Source organism: Tachysurus fulvidraco, chromosome 7, assembly GCF_022655615.1.
Source record: "Tachysurus fulvidraco isolate hzauxx_2018 chromosome 7, HZAU_PFXX_2.0, whole genome shotgun sequence".
In the NCBI taxonomy this organism is placed as follows: Eukaryota; Metazoa; Chordata; class Actinopteri; order Siluriformes; family Bagridae; genus Tachysurus; species Tachysurus fulvidraco.
The window spans coordinates 21,960,733-21,979,006 of NC_062524.1; the positions used below are offsets into that span (position 1 = coordinate 21,960,733).

At 34.0% G+C, this 18,274-nt stretch overlaps 1 protein-coding gene and 1 pseudogene across 1 annotated transcript; both read left to right on the top strand.

Annotated features, from left to right (window-relative positions):
* The first annotated feature begins 441 nt into the window (after window positions 1–441).
* LOC113640476 lies at window positions 442–10,507 on the top strand. The gene is made up of 9 exons (XM_047816672.1): window positions 442–478; window positions 736–780; window positions 1,160–1,439; window positions 2,139–2,302; window positions 2,375–2,476; window positions 8,714–8,805; window positions 8,842–9,029; window positions 9,904–10,043; window positions 10,141–10,507. Exons 1-9 carry the CDS (start codon window positions 442–444, stop codon window positions 10,227–10,229), a joined length of 1,137 nt encoding a protein of 378 aa, XP_047672628.1. The 3' UTR covers window positions 10,230–10,507.
* A 1,832-nt stretch (window positions 10,508–12,339) lies between these two features.
* LOC125145203 lies at window positions 12,340–15,043 on the top strand (annotated as a pseudogene).
* Window positions 15,044–18,274: the final 3,231 nt, after the last annotated feature.

The following is an 18,274-nucleotide window of genomic DNA, read 5'->3' on the forward strand; positions in this document are numbered from 1 at the left end:
TGTTGAAATTTCATAATAAAGAACTAAATATTTAATGTGGTGTCCTAATTTTCTTACATGACAAATATAAAACCTAAGAATTAGCCTTTTGCCTTGTATTTTTGGAACTTTATGGACTGTAATCTCAGGTAAACTTATTTGCATTTGCAAAAAAGTACATTTGCCTTTTAAATAAGTTACATAGTGATTTACTAAAATACCAGTGGACAGCTCAGACTTGCACGGAGTTGACTTCATGATTCATGTCAAGCAAGGTAAGAAATCTAAACTATGCCTTTATTTGGCTTAGTACAATATATATTTGCTATATGGTTTACTCAACATTAAAAGTCTGATTCTGGTAAATTAGTGAATGCTATGATGCTTCCTCAAATGGCTATTCACTTTTTCTCTTAAGTGCTGTTGTAAATCTAACATTTTATCATTCTATTGGAACAGAAAATGGAGAATTCACAAAGGCTCATGTTTCTTTTTTTAGGTAAACATTTTCAAGTATTAAAAAGATTTTAATTATAGATTTAAAACAAATTTTGTTTTAGTGTTTGTTTCAATAAACTAAGATCAAGTTAAGACCAAGTCCTATAAATATTCAGAGCTATTTTATATGATAATATGTTTTATGCTTTAATATATTTTTAAAATACCTGATGTTAGTCCTATTGCTGTATGTCTCCTCCTAAGTTGGCAGGTGACAGGAGTTAAATGTGTGAAATTAAAATGTATACTTTTGCACAGGGCTATACATTTTCTCAATGCAGTGGTTACAGACCCATCAGCAAGGTAGAAAATATTTGAGATAAATGTGTGTGTGTGTGTGTGTATATATATATATAATATATATATGTGTGTGTGTGTATGTATGTATGTGTATATATATATATATATATATATATATATATATATATATATATATATATATATATATATATATATATATATCACAATTCTATTCACGATATCTAGTATATTAAAAAAAAATTGTATAAAAAAATGAGATTCCAATTACATACGTTGACATACAAATTTTAATTCCTAATGGAGTGTTTTGTTAAGTTAAAATTTTAATTAATTTGTGTGTGTGTGTGTGTGTGTGTGTGTGTGTGTGTGTGTGTGTGTGTGTGTGTGTGTGTGTTTAAATATGTTTTCTTCCTCCCTTCAGTCGACCTGGCCCTAAGAGGAATTGCAACACAATCTTCTACATATTACATATACAATGCTTCCCGTGCCATTGATGGAAAAAAAACATCTAACTTGACATCGCGCTCATGTACACACACCTATCATGATTATAATCCATGGTGGAGGGTCGATTTGTTGGCAGTGTATGACATTAACAAAGTAATCGTCACTAACCGAGGTGACTGCTGTCCAGAACGGATAAATGGTGCTGAAATCCACATTGGCAACTCCTTAATCAACAATGGCAATAATAACCCCAGGTGAAAAACAAACAAACAAATATTTATATAAAAATATCAGCATTAAAGCGATTCTTTTATTATAGAGGTTTATTAATACTTGCATATAAAGCTTGCTGCCTATATAGGATCTTGTGGTGTATTACCAGTTAAAGACATTATAATGTTCCACTGAAATTGCTTATAATGTTATGTAAAATTGTGACTGACACATGATTTACAAATAATTTAAGACTTTAAGACAACTTTAAGACATTTGTTAAGAAATTCTATCAATTAGTGTTTCAATCATAACTGATTTTAAACTTCATTACTGAAATATGACTTGAGAACATTTAAACACAGACTTATTACAGAACATGCGCATTAAAGTTTATGACTGCAGGTTTTTATCTGATTTTCAAGGACATATTAAATTATAGAAATTCTCTAAATATGACATATCATCATGGAATGAACTGTATTCTCAAATCTGAATAGTTAGAATTAAAAATTTCAATAAAATCAATTAAAATCAGTTCTTCTGCACAGTTTGAGAATATAAAAAGGGTGGTGAATGTTTTATAAAGCATTACTATCTTTAGATTAACTTATTGTTTATTATTAACTAAACTATTAACATTATAGATTACCTCTCTCTCTCTCTCTCTCTCTCTCTCTCTCTCTCTCTCTCTCTCTCTCTCTCTCTCTCTCTCTCTCTCTCTCTCTCTCCCTCTATAGATGTGCCATTATCTCTAGCATCCCTGCTGGTGCTTCTGCAAACTACACTTGCAATATGCAGGGTCGTTATGTGAACATCATCCTTCCCGGCGTTACCCAGTACCTCACACTCTGTGAAGTTGAAGTCTATGGTGTTCAATCTTACACTTTAAATTTATTTCAAAGTGGGGATTAAATAAAGTCCATATCTGTTTTACAACATTTGTTAAATATCAATATTGATGACTTTTTTGTAGCCCCTGATACTAAGAAGAAATTTTTCCAATTAAAGTTTAACAGCAGTGAGGATCTTAGCAACCCTATCATGAGGGACAAAGTTCTCCAAAAGGTGTGTGTTTGTGAGAATGTACACTCAGTTTATTAGGTAAACATACCTTGTAATGGCATTACCTCATTGGCCATTACTGATTGTTGTGATGTATTATAAGTGAATTATTTAATATACTATAAATAAATATTGCATAAAACATGACAGTTATTTTTATTCATAGATCAAGGTTGCCATTGACCCATCATCAGAATTTCAGGTCTCTTGGAGAAAGAAACCAGAACTGGAAACTGATATGAAGTGAAACTAAGGTGAGACTGCATCAGCAAGCGTAATTGTAATTTTTTAAAAAATTTCTACTGATACCTGATTAGCTAGTGACAGACATATATATTTTCATTAATTTAGTCATCATGAGAATCTATTAAAGATTGGTACACATATACCATACCAAATTTCAGCTTGATGAATTTAGAATTGAATTTAGTCCCGCTAATCAGATGTGAATCCATGTATGCACTACTGAGTTATAGCTTTATAAGTAAACTTAGCCCCACCTTATTAGAGCTAAATAGTTAGAGTTTTTTTTTATTTAAAGAAAATGATGATTGTAACAGCAAATAAAATCCTACCCTCAGTGCTTGTCCTCTTAAATAATTGTAATTTTCATGCCATAGAATTGTTTATCATTGACCACATACCCAGCTTATTGCTTTCTAATTTCAGTTTAGCTAAATTAATCTTAGCTAATAATTATCCGAATTAATCTTTCAAAACAATGTTTCACTGTTTTAAAAACGTGCTGCAATATGAACTGCAGATTTCTGACCTTCCAAATTAACAGCTACATCAGTTTGACTTGTTTATTTACCTACTTATTTATTTTATGCGTCATATGACTTTCGCCTTTGACTTCTCGTTGACTTTCGCAATTTTTTATTACAGGTGACAGAAATTATTTAAAATATTTAGAAGAACAATATGCTAAAGAACAACAACAAAAATAAAGAACATCAACAATCTGTGTGAGATATGGGTATACATATATAACTACTAGCTAGCTAATGACATATACTTAATATTTATTTAAAGCTATATTGTTTTTTATATGTACTGTGTGATGGATGTATTTCATTGTTGTCCTGAGTGTTGGATTTAGCATGGTTAAGACTAGGTTTAAATTTAAGATGATAACTATATTTTATGGTAAGACTATGCTAGTTAAATTTCTCTCACAAATTGAGTATATGTATTCAGCAGTATTTCTGTCTAAACAAAGATAAATCATTTAAATTAGTCTGATTGTAAGAAATGCCCGTTCATCTGGACCCCTTTACTTATTGCAATAGTACCGAGAAATCATTTTATAATTTGTTTTGATACTGTTGTACTTATTTAGCATACAATATATAGAATTATATGTAACTAAAACCCAATAAAGAAATTCTGAATATGCAGACATAAGATAAAGTCCAATGTCCAGAATGTCTCTGAAACTGTCAGTGAAAAGACATTCCACTAGTCTCTGGGGATTTCTTATTACTTCATTGCCAAAATCCTAATCGTTTAATAATCTTGTGAATTTTTTTTTTTTTATTCGATCACATATTTAGTCAAAATCTATATCAAGTTTTGGGTAGTGTGTAACTGTATACTCAGAATAATGTATTTTTCACCCTTAACATATAAATGAAATTATGAGCAAAACATTCTATACACAGAATAGGACAATGCACTCTCAATTCATCAGTCTGTGATTGTGATTTTTTTTTTGTCAAGTATCTCTACTTAAAATTAAATCTTAATATGGAGAAATAAATGTTTCTATAGTTTTTCCTTAAAATTGATGAGTCTTCTCAAAAGCAGATGTTCCAGTTACAACCTGAGAAACATGACATGCCCTTCATTATATGGAGGATGATCATTACAGGAATTTGGTTAGCTTTTTAAATTAGATTACATTAATACTATTTGTAATGACTTTTATAGTCACTGTACAGCCCATGCACACTAACCATGATGTGTCTGATGTAATGATATAAAAAAAAAAAAATATCACTATTGCTCAGTCACTTAACTAGACAGGAATGTGGTACAAAAAGAGACTTGATAAAGTGAGTGAGTGAGTGAGTGAGTGAGTGAGTGAGTGAGTGAATGAATGAATGAATGAATTGCTGCCTAGATGTAAAAGGGTGAAATCATTTGACTGGTAAATTTGATACTATACATTTCACCTAATATGCATAGGTCATATCTAGTTAGTCATTTAGTTTTCACTCCAACATGGTTATACTCACACAGCAATTATTTCTAACATTGTTTGTCGAGTAATCTTTATTCAAATTGTTTCAAATGCTAGTGAGAGATTTCAACCTAATCTGGCAACCTGAACTGATGTCTCCACAGTCTTGGGACAAGCTCCTCTCACATAAGAGGATTTGTACTGTTTTTAGTCCAAGTAAGCATGAGGAGCTTTCAAATGTAAATTTCAAAGATTTAAATAACAAATCATGGAAAGTAAGCAAATATTTCCATCGTATTACATTACCAGCAGCTTAAATGTGCTCTTGTTCATCCTCTTTTCTAGGAACACAGTGCAATTTTCTTAACATTGATTGCTTATATAAGCACACAAACATATTTACTGATGAGTTAACTGGTTAAATGTTTTATTTGAATCTTTTATAATAAAAAAAAATTATAAACTATGATTATAAGTAAATACTTGAAGACTTCAGCAGAAAGGAATTAGTGTTAAGTCTGTAATGAACAAATTAACCTGACCTATTAGTTCAACAGAAGCTCTCAGTTGTACAATTCCACTTGAGTATAAACTGTTGTAGAAAGGACATTATTTACATTTACATCATTTGCTGTCCAGTGTCACCCAAATGAGGATGGTTCAACCTCTGAACATCGTTCCTCTCAAGGTTTCTTCCTCATATCATCTCAGGGTGTTTTTCTTCTTCCCCAAATCACTGCAGGCTTGGTAGTTAGGGATAAATGTAGAATAAAAATTGTAAAGTTTAAAATTAGTTTACTATTTATCTCTGTTTCAGTTTTCTACTCTGCTTTGAGATTGTTATAAGCGCTGTACAATTTTAATTGAATTGTTACTGGAGTGAAGTTTGTTAATCTTTTGGGTCTGAAGGGATAGGATAGGGATTACATATAGTAAAGGAATTAGATTTATACAGGGAACAATATTACTAGTGTATTAGTTTGTATAAATTGTAGGAAGACAATTACAAGGAAGCCAAAGGAGTAATAGCGATTCAAGTTTATATGATTTGTTGATATGTAGAACTCAGGGCTTTAAGTCTTTTAGCATGAGAGAAATCAGTGCAAATGCTGTGATTTTTTTGCCACATATACATTACAGCATAGAAATTCTTTTTGTGCATATACCAACTTCCAAAGTTGGGATCAGAGCACAAGGTCAGTCATGATACTGCGTCCCTAGAGCAGTGAGTGTTAGAGAGCTTTGCTCAAGGGCCCAACAGCTGAAACTTGGCAGTGCTGAGGCTTGTATCCCAATCCTCCTTAACCACTTGAGCCACCCCATATATCTGTAGAAATAATGTAATTGTAATGTTACTGCTAAGGAATGAATGCTACTTTGTACCACATTGCCATTGAATTTTCAAATGCTCAGAAGGTGTTTAATTTAATTATAACTTTAAGTAATATTGAAATATACTGAATATTAACTGCTGCTGAATGGCAGATGTTCATATAAAAATGTACTAATCTCTCTCTCTCTCTCTCTCTCTCTCTCTCTCTCTCTCTCTCTCTCTCTCTCTCTCTCTCTCTCTGTCTGTCTCTGTCTCTCTCTCTGCAGTTTTGTCATTAGCATCTACTGTAGCATCCCATCACCAGTTCTTTTTTGTCATCATGTAATGATGTCATTCATATGTAATCCTAGCACCCTGGAAGATTAGAATACATGCTTAAATACATAAGTGCATTCAAATAAAGCCAAGTGCATATAGTTTGTTTATATTTAATTCAATTAAGATAATCTTAATCAAATACATTTTATTAACAACTAAGCTCAAAAAACTTAAATCACCTTAAAAAATGTATAATTTAACTAGATGTATATTGCATATTTCCAGTACTTTTTTAAATAACACTTTCTGCTGTTTAGCAAATTACTTCAAAAACATTTATTTTGTCCTCCTGAATGAAACCCCCAGTACATGCATGCAGTTTCAGTAGCTTATTACTTCTCAGAATGTTACATTTAAGCCATTTGACAGACACCTTTATCCAGAACAACTTATATTTTAGCTCATTTTATACAACTGACCAATTTAGTGTAAAGGGCCTTTCTCAGGGGCCTAGAAGTGGCAGGTGGCTTGGTGGACCTGGGATTGGAGCTCACAACTTTACAATCCCTAGTCCTAACACTTTAACGACTAAGCTATCACACCTCAACACGTCCAGAAGAGACTGCTCACTAGTGGAACAATCCGGCAAAAAATTTCCAAAGCTATGTAATTATCTCTTTTTAACTAACTAAATATTTAATCATAATTTATCGATTCAATCCACTCCCTTTTATGTGTAAGCTAAGCTAGTTTGCCTTTTTCTTTCAAATTTTTAGGTTAAAAATGCAGCATTTATGAACAATGCTTTGTGCGCTGCCTCAAGCAAAGGGCAAAGGTAGAGATGGACCCCTGTGATGTGCAAAGTCAACACAATTGGGATTGTACCAAACACCAAAGCTTTTTCCAGAAGAGGCAATATTTAACACCAACATGTTTAAATTCTCCAAAGAGCTTTCTAAACCTATATATATATATATATATATATATATATATATATATATATATATATATATATATATATATATATATATATATATATATTGCTTCAAATAACTCAATATTTCATTTAGAACTTTAATCAATTGTTGGTGTGTTATCTGAGCACATTTGCATTTTTTTTAACCTATGAGCCTTTTCCGCAGGCTGTTGCGCCCTCTTTTGGCTGCCTGTCAAAACTTCCATTTTTATTTTTAAAAAATTGCACACTAAAAATGCACCTAAAGCACCATAAAACAAATGACAGCTCTTCTCACTTTTTTATTTTGATTTGCAAAGAAAGGCTGGTAACATTTGAATAATTAAACACACTGAGATGCCCCCAGGCATTTGCCCCTGTCATTTGTCCAAGTGTCCAACTGAATAGGCTCATAGGCTCAAATCCAGCCAATCAGAAATGTTGAGAAACAGCCAAATTATTAAATTCTTAATGAATTGATACTTTTTTTGTTTGTATGTATGTATGTATTATATATATATATTTATATATATATATATATATATATATATATATATATATATATATATATATATATACATACATATATATATATATATATGTATATATATATATATATATATATATATATATATATATATATATATATATATATATGAGAGAGAGAGAGATTCCATTTAGAGTAACCTAAATGGTAAACTAATTTGCATTTGTAAAAAAAAAATGTATTTGCCTTTTAAATAAATGACATAATCATTGACCAAAACACCAGTGGACAGCTCACATTTGAACAGATTTGACCTTCTGATATAACAAGGTAAGAAATCTAGACTATGCTCTAATTCTCCATAATATATTTTATATTTGTATTAAAATTCTGATTCTGATGAAAAGGTACATTGCTTCCTCAACTAGCTATTCTCATTTCTGCATGGTGTGCAGTTGTAGATCTGAAGTTGTTATCTTTCCATTTAAACAGAAAATGAAGAGGTTTTTTTACTGTAAAAAAAATTCAAGTATCAAACATATTTTTTAAGTATAATTTTGCAATTATCCACCAAACACCAAAAAGATTATCATTAAATGTATGATATTAAAAAATTAAATTAAAATATATACTTTTGCACAGGGATATACATTTCCTCAATGCAGTGGAAACCTACCTTAACTCTGCAAGGTAAGAATATATATTTTTATATAAAATATAAACAACTGCATGGTACAAAAGGTGGGAATTTCCTTATGCCTAAATTAAGATAGATTAGATCTAAAATAAATAAATAAATAAATAAATAAATAAATAAATAAATAAATAAATAAACACCAGTATTTTTCAGTGTTTTCAGACATTGACTTCACTCTCTCTCTCTCTCTCTCTCTCTCTCTCTCTCTCTCTCTCTCTCTCTCTCTCTCTCTCTCTCTCTCTCTCTCTCTCTCTCTCTCTCTCTCTCTCTCTCTCTCTCTCTGTGTGTGTGTGTGTGTGTGTGTGTTCTCTTAGAATTCTTGTTTTTCCATCCAGCAAATGTGGCCTTAGGATTAATAGCGACACAATCTTCTGTACACAAATACTATACTGCTTTATTTGCTATTGCAGCAAAGCATCTAACATCAGTTCCTACTTATTTACATACACAAATTGACTTTTAGCCGTATGTCACGTCACTTCACTTCACAAATGCTGACAATAGCCAATACTGGAGTGTGGATTTGTTGACGCTGTACGACGTTAGCAAAGTAATCATCACTAACAGAGGCGACTGCTGTGCAGAATGGATAGATGGGCCTGAGATAAACATTGGCAACTCTTTAATCAACAATGGCAACAATAACCCCAGGTAAATAAATAAATAAATAAATTTATATAAAAATATATATTTATAAAATTTATAAAATAAATAATTTACTTATAGATATATATTACTGCTTGCTTATAAAGCTTCCTGTTTCTGTAATTTCTACTATACTTCTTTTTTATGCATATATGTTATATTCTTTAATACATTATAGTAGCATTCCATTATGTTGCTTATAATGTAATTTGAAATTGACTAATGATTATTTTTATAAATATGAAATTAAGGTTACTATATATACATTGTTTATGTAAATATATTACAAAATATTTTGAGATTATTTTATTGTCCATATACTGTACTGATTACAGCAAAATTCAAGTAGTACTTACAGTGTAATTCAATTAAAATTGTGGTACAAGCTAAAAAAATTTGCCATTAATTAGTGTTTTAAATAAAGTCACTGATAAAGTTAGTACTACTAATTTTAAATTATTGTACACTTTATTTTTCTGACGTATGATTCAACAACATTTAAATCCAAATTTATAACGAAATGTACATAAAGGTTTATGACTTGTTAGGAAAATCATTTAAAATTCATCATGGAATGAATTGTGTTCTCAAATCTAAATGGACAGATTCATTTTCTGCCAGAGCAGCCCTGACAGTAGTTTGGGCTTAAATGAATCCTCTTGTTCTAATATATATATATATATATATATATATATATATATATATATATATATATATATATATATATATATATATATATATATGTATATAAACTTTTTTACTTTGGAATGAAAATAATCAAATTCTGGGTGGTGACAGTTTTAAAGCATTCTTAACTTTGGAACTACTTATTTAACATCAATTACCTCTCTGTTATCTCCCCTGACCTGACCTTCTGTAGATGTGTTGTTATCTCTAGCATCCCTGCTGGTGCCTGTACAAACTACATCTGCAAAATGCAAGGTCATTATGTGAACTTCATCATCCCTGGATCTAGCCACATTCTCACACTCTGTGAAGCGGAAGTCTATGGTGTTCAAGGTTACACGTTTATATTAATAAATTTCATACAAATTTAAAGTTCTTGTCCATTTTACAACAGTTGCTAAATATAAATATTGGTGACTTTTTTTTATAATCCCTGTTACTAAGAAGACATTTCTCAGATTAAAGTTTAAAAGCAGTGAGGATCTCAGCAACCCTACCATGAGGGAAGTTCTTTTGTAATTTTGTAAGCGATCTAGGAGAATGTTGTGATTTAAAGTGTCGAATGCAGCACTAAGGTCAAGTAGAACTAATAGTGACATGCAGTCTTGGTCCAAAGCTAAGAAAAAGTCATTTGAAACTTTAACAAGTGCAGTTTCTGTGCTATGATGGGGCCTGAAACCTGAATGAAACTCTTCAAAGATATTGTTCTCCTGAAAGAAAGTGCACAGCTGAACAGACACAACCTTTTCTAGTGTTGTAGACATAAAGGAAAGGTTTGAATTAGGTCTGTAATTTGATAGTTTGTTAGGATCCAAATTAGGTGTCTTAACGAAGGGCCTAATAACTGCCTAAGAACAACTTTAAGGATTTACAAACGTGACCTAAAGATAACAAGGAGTTAATAATATTAAGAAGAGGTTCACCGCTGTATGTAACACATCTTTCAGAAATTTAGCTGGAATAGCATCTAACAAATAAGTTGTTGATTTAGCTGTAGTAATAAGTTGATTTACTGTAGCTCGTCCTGTCGGTGCTTGTAGACTTTGGGTGAGACTGGCCATCAACTATTTTGTTCCTGATACTTTCAATTTTATCATAAAATCCTCACTACTGAACTATGATGGAATACTCTTTTCAGATCATATTATTTGTTAACCTAGCCACTGTGCTAAATAAAAACCTGTGATCGTTTTGGTTATTTTGGATGAATTTGCTCAGGTGCTCAACCCTCCCAGCTTTTAGAGCCTGTCTATAGCTGGACATACTGTCCTTGTATGCAAATTGTAAAACCTCTAATTTAGTTTTTCTCCAGTTTCGCTTGAGGTTGCTCTCTTGTGGGTGTAAATATGATTATTATACCATGGTGCAGGTGTTTAGTCTCTAATCTTCTTTAATTGGATGGGGGCAACAGTGTCTAATGTGCTAGTGCTTTTCTTTCCACTTCCTGATTATGGTCCCAACAGACCAACAGAAATCCTTCTGTAACCAGTGCCTTCTAAGACACAAGCCTGGCCCTGGGCAAGGACCCATCCATATCCACCAGTCTTCGAGCTCTCCACCCAGAACCTGTTCACCCCCCTTCGCGAGATGGAACGTGACACGGTGATCATCGGAGACTCCATCGTCCGCTATATCTGTGCTACTGCAGCAAAAAGAAAGGTACGCACTTCTTGTTTACCTGGTGCTCATGTTCTTGATGTCATTGTATAGGTACCCCGCATCCTGAGCAATTACACCAGAGCTCTTGTCCTTCGTTATGGCATGAACGGCACCAACCTGAGGCAGTCAGAGATCCTGAAAAGGGACTTAATTTTACTGGTGGAGACAGATCGCAAAACATCGTCCATTAGCTATGCTAATTCCTCTCCATTGCTTCTTTTTTTTTCTACCCATCCTGAGGCAACTAGAGATGTACCAGAAGATGCCTCCTCATCAATACACAATTGTCAGACTGTATTTTTACAATCTCACCCTACAGTATCACCTGTAGTGTTCCTTTTTGAATCTGTTTCCTCTCAAAGTTTCTTCCTCGTCCATCTAAGAGAGTTTTTCCTTGCACACAGTCACCTTATTTACCTCAGGCTTGCTCAATGGGGATAAATACAAACAAATTTAAATATAAGTCTAATATTAATCTTTTTAATATTAATAATTGTTTTAAATATTAATCTTTGTATAAAATTAAACTTTTGTATTATGTTTCTTATGTTCTGTAAAGCTTCTTTGAGAAAATGTCCATTGTTAAAAGCACTATAGCAGGGGTCGGCAACCCGCGGCTCCGGAGCCGCAAGTGGTTCTTTCATCCCTCTGCTGAGGCTCCCTGTAGATTTGAAAAATAAATATGCACTCAATCTCTTCCCCAGGTGTTTTGTCTTAGTCTTTGATTGTCTCTGCCTTGTGATTGGTTCTTGTTCACTACAGTATATCTTCTCTGTCTGTCCAATTGTAGTATGTTGTCTGGTTATGTCTCTGTTCCTGTTCTGCCCTGGTTTTGCCTGCTTATCTGTTGCTTGGTTCTTGTTTTGGCTTAATAAAAGGTCAAACTGCATTTGGATCCTCACTCGCCTGTGTCTAATCATGACAGTTGACAGTTTGGTTGTAAATTCTTGGTTTTCCATTTAAATAGAAAATGGAGACTTCATAGAGGCCCCTGATTCTTACTTTAGGTAATTTTGATTTCAAGTATCAAAAAGATTTCAGTAATAGTTTTAAAATAAAGTGTTAACCTATATATAATTATAATGATGAAAATAAATGTATTATACCTTTTTATGTTATTCCTATTATGTCTCCTCCTAACCAGACATATAATCAAATGTATAATATTAAATTATGTATTTTTGCACAGGGATATGCATTTTCTCATTGCACTGGATACTGACCCATCAGCAAGGTAAAAAAATATTTTATCTACACATTTAGTGGGTTCCAAATATCTGAGAGCACATTGAGAATCCAGAAATCTTGAAGATTGTTTTAAATATTTAAAAAATTATATATATTTACAGAAATTATATGTTCAATATTCACAATGAATTATTTGGTCATGGTATTGTAATATTGTTTTGTGAACTGCACTTTACAAATGGTGAGATTTTCCATATGCCTAGATTTTGTATCTGAAATGTGTTTAAACAACATTCTGATGGATTTGACCTAAATGAATTGTTAGGTTTTTCATAGTAATGTGTAGTGCATACCACCTCCAAGTAAACAGTTTCACTGAAGAAAAATGGAAAATAAATAATACTAACACATCTGAAATCCATGTAAGTTATTGAGCAAGTCTCCATTTCACTGAAGTTGTATATCATTTCATTTTTTTAAATGAAAATTGATCCATAAAAGCAAAACAAAAAAGAAGCGTTTTTAGTATTTTCGCTTACCCCACTGTGTGTTTATGTGTGTGTGTATATGTATGTATGTATGTATGTATGTATATATGTATGTGTGTGTGTGTGTGTGTATATATTCAAGCATGTTCTCTTATTTACTACAGTCAATGTGGCCCCAAGAGGAATAGTGACACAATCTTCTTCATTTGGCAGTTACTATGCTCCACTTGCTATTGATGGCAACAGAGACTCTGTCATGGATGACGGCTCGTGCACACAAACAAACGCTCAGGCTGGCCCATGGTGGAGGGTGGATTTGTTGGCAGTGTATAACATTAGGAATGTAATTATCACTAACAGAGGTGACTGCTGTCAAGAAAGGTTAAATGGTGCTGAGATCCACATTGACAACTCCTTAATCAACAACAGCAACAATAACCACAGGTGAAAATTAATTTTAAAAAAATCTGAAAGAATTTTACGGTAGCCGAGAAGTGCAAAACACAACGACAAATCCGAGAACACAACGACAAATCCGAGAACACAACGACAAGTCAGACAACCGGGAAACGGTAGGTATAATTTGTGAATGGAAACTTACCGATCAACGGAATGACACCAGTCATTCAAGATATACAGGTATGGAATCATATGTGTAATGTGTAAAGTTGTCAGTTTAAATATAAGAAAATAACAGAAGTCATCCACAGTAAGGGCAATACATTTTGTACACTTTTACACACATTCCAACTTTTCCCTGTGGCAGACTGTTGTACTGCCTGTATACCTTGAGTGACAGGTGTCTTGTTCAATGATCGGTACGTGTTCCAATTACAAACTATACCTACCTTTTCCGTCGGTTGTCTGAATTTATCGTTTTCGGATTTGTTAATGTGTTACGTGCAACGATTCAGACAACCTGGAAAAGGTAGGTATTGTTTGTGATTTGAAACTTACCGATCATTGTCAAGACACTTGTCATTCAAGATATACAGGTGAATGACAGGTGTCTTGTCCAATGATCGGTAAGTTTTCATTCACATACGATACTTACCTTTTCCGGGTTGTCTGAGTTGTCATTGTGTTTTCAGATTTGTTAATGTGTGTTCGGATTTGTTAATGTGTTTTGCACTTCTCGGCCACCTTAGAGTTTGCTTAAATTTATTTACAATTATTTGTATGCATTTATTACCACATAATAGAATGTGGAATTGTGAATGATTTTTTAAATACACTTTAATACATTTGAAGTTCTTTTTATTTGTTTGCAAAATATATTAAAATATTGAAAATTACATCAATTAATGATGTAGATTTTAAAGCAGTTGTAGGCAAACTATTGCTGAAGCAGTCTACACAGATTGATTCTACACATTTGCTATTGCATTTAGAACTAGTTTTTAATATGTACTGGACAACTAAGTATATATTTTACTGAAGTCCGATCAAAGTTCGTATGCCTTATTTGACAAAAAATCATTGCAGTTTTCAAAATATACCAAATCATTTTTCCACTGAGCAATGCAAGAAAGGTTACACGTGTAATTTATATTAATACATAAGTAATATTTAATATTATTATTTAGTATTAGGATATAACAAATAATTAAATTTTAAATATAAAGTAGTGATTTTGGAATATATCAAAAGAATATATTATTAATTTTAATATTTATTTATATTAGTTCATACTTTGTGTGCAACTGACCCAGCCCATCCAGTTTGTCCACCCCCGTTTTAAAGCTTTGTACTTTGTATTATAAATAATATACTGTATATTATAAAGTAACTTTGTTTTAACTTATTTTTTTAATATTAAAGTAAAACCCCCTATTTTCTCTCTACCTCTGTAGATGTGCTGTTATCTCTAGCATACCTGCTGGTGCCTCTGTAAGCTACACCTGCCATATGTCTGGACGTTACGTGAACATCATCATTCCTGGTCTTAACCACGTTCTCAGCCTCTGTGAAGTGGAAGTCTATGGTGGTCAAGATTAAATTTTTATATGATATTTCCTGTTTTATTTAAGTTTAAAGTCCTTATACGTGTGACATGTGCAATATCGTCTAGGTTTGGCTTTTATTTTGATGGGGGATTTCGGTTCCGACAACACGCCCACTGCTGCTGAGCTGCGCTTTGACCTGGAGCACACCTGTGCCACATAATTAGTGCAGCATGTTCGTGGCTTTATAAAAAGCACATTTGAGTTTGGCTTTTTAATTTCTCTTCCGTATGCATCCTGTGTGGGCAGAAAAGGTCTTTTGGCTATATCTTCCTGTCGCTTTCCTCTAGTGAGTCACCTGCTTTATTCCCTTATTTTTCAGTCGTGTAGTATAGCGGGTTCTCTTTGGGAAGGGGAAAACCTGTTTGAAATATTTTGTTTGTTTTTCAGGTGCGGTCAAAGAGCGCTAGCTGCTGTTTTAAGCTGCTGCTTATTGCTGTTTTAATTTGTTTATGTATATCTTTCCGAGCTGTTTTAAACTTGACTCATTATTGAGTTACAGTTGTGCAGACGTTGCAGTGAACACTATCTTGAATATTTGTGTGATATGTTAGTAATGCATTGCCGTAAACACATTCTTAGTACAAGTTTTATTGAATTAACTGGTTATCCCTGGATTTTTATTTATTTACCCCCCCCCCCTTTTTTTCCTGCTTGCTTTGTTTTTGAGTGTATGTTTACCGCATATATATATTCACTTACGACGAACTGTGATTAGGAGGCTTAACAGAGGGATTGTATTTGTGTCTTATTTTTGGTTTATCCCTTTTTACTGGTTTATCAGTGTTAATTATGCACTGCTTTTGTTGTGTGGTTTGTCCCTCTTGTAAAGGCGGACCTAGTCTAGTTTCTTCTCAATTGTCGGTAACTAATCGGTAAACTGTACATTATATTTTAAAGTGTTTTAAGAGCAAATGATTTTCTTGTTTTTTTTGTAAAATTAAGTTGTACAAATTTTTTTTTTGAAAGTCACGACTGTCTTCAATCCCATTCGAACCAGCAGGGTCCTTCCTATTATTGTAACTTATTTTTGGTTTAACTTATTTTCCTGGGTAACCCAGGTGGCGTAGTCAGTTCTTTTACCATTCTTAATACCTTAACCAGAAAGGTTACAATTCTGGCACAGTCGGCAGGATTAATTTGGTGTGTAAAGCAGAGACGTGACTATTTTATTTTCTTGGTGTGATTGTGTTGATTTTGAAACAGGTTTTGTGTATTTCCTTCTCCTGGGTGTGTTCCCGTCCCGTCACTATGGAGGAGGAGATGCAGCAATTGCGAGACTTGGTTGCTCAACTTAAGGCTGATAACGAACGCCAGCGTCATGAACTGGTTGGGATTCAGGCAAGTCCTGGTGTTGCACCGTCTGGGTCTAATGATGGAGGGGTAAGTGTGGGCCTAATGTCTCCCTCCAATGTTAATTCAGTAGTGACAGAAAGGCTGATTTATGCCCCTTGGGAGAGGAAATGCCCTGTTTTTAGAGGCTGCACTGGGATTTCTTTGACTGATTGGTTAGAGGAGCTGAAGACTAGTATGCGTGTTCGCCACTTATCCATTATTGATAAAGTACACTTTTTGCATGATCTAGAAGGGAAAGCTAGAGAGGAAATAAAATTTAGGCCTAGGGAAGACCGGGAGGATCCATAAAGTTATCCAAATACTTAGTGAACTGTATGGTTGTTCGGATTCATATTGTTGTGCAGAAGAATTTCTTTTCTCAACAACAATTAGAGGGAGAGACACTTCAGGAGTTTTCACATGCTCTTCTTGGCTTAATGTCAAAAGTAATCAAAAATGCTCCTGACGGTATGCCTAATTCTGAGGTTCTATTGCGGGACCAATTTGTAGAGTATGTGTTGGATTCTGCCTTCCGAAGGGAATTAAAACAGTTTGTACGTCGAAATCCTAGGGCTACTTTACTTGACGTTTGGGGGGAAGCTGTTAGATGTAAATGGGAAGGCCTGATGAGGGGGTCCTAGGGACCATAGTTTTTCCACTTCTTCTACCCAGGGGCTGCAGTATGGGGTTTGTGGGTCTACCTCAATGTCTACAGGTTCTGAATTAGCTGAGCTCAAAGAGATGCTTAGCAGCAGCAGGAACAGCTTGATCAGTTAACCTGTAATGTGTCTTCATTTCAGAATGTTCCAAGATGTTTCCCTCCCACTACAAGTACCACTAATCGGGGTTCAGTTACCTGTAGAAGGTGCCAACAGCTGGGCCATTTTGCCGTGAGTGTAGTTCATTGTCAAGGGTTGATCAATCTCCCTCCCGTCCTCCTCAGTCAGTGGTGCAAAGGTCCCGGCCCATGGTTACTTTTTCGGAAAACTTGAGCCACAGTTCAGAAGGGTAGGTGTTTGGCTCAGATGTCTCCCCTGATGTAGAAAACATGGCCCCCTTATTATCTTCATGCCCCCATGTGATCGTTAGTCTGGGTGGGGTGTTGGTTCCCTGTTTGTTAGACACCGGCTCGATGGTGTCAACCGTGTAGGGAAAAACTTCACTCTTGTCATTGGTTACAGCTTAAGGCTGCAAATGGCTTAGATATCCCTTACATGGGCTATTTAGAGCTGAATGTCAAAGTCTTTGGTAAAGTGATCCCTAAACATGGCGTGCTCATACTGTAGTTAAAGACCCTCCTTTTTGAAGCAGCCTTAGTGCAGCAGGCCCCTAATCCATGGTAACAAGCCCTTCAGAAATGCCATCAAGTTCAGGTAAAGGCCCCTTTAGATTCTTCGGCTCGGGTTCGAGGAGGTAAGTGTATTCATGTACCAGGTGGCACCATGAAGTTTATCCCCGCTACTTGTTCTCAGCAACATGCTGGATTGATGGTTGTGTTCGAACCTTCTAGTGTTGGGTTGGCAACAGGTCTTCTTGCTTTCCCTGCCATTAAGGTAGCTTGTGGACAGGTTTATGTTTATCAATGTTGGGCTAGTTGATGCTAATCTTTACGCACGAACTGTCCTTGGTATTATTAGTCCAGTAACTGTAGTGAGTTTACCTCCAGGTGTTGATGTACCCTTGAGTGTACAGGCCACTGTCTCTTCCCAGGTAATTACTGGTTCCCTGCAGTACAAGATAAACGCGAGATCAACAATCTGTCTCCATTAACTGCTGAAGAACAGTGTCAGGTTAAGGTGCTGCTGTCTAAATATTCTTCTGTTTTTTTCAGAACATGAGGGTGATTTTGGTTGTACCACTCTGATTACACACATTCCTTTGACTGATGAGG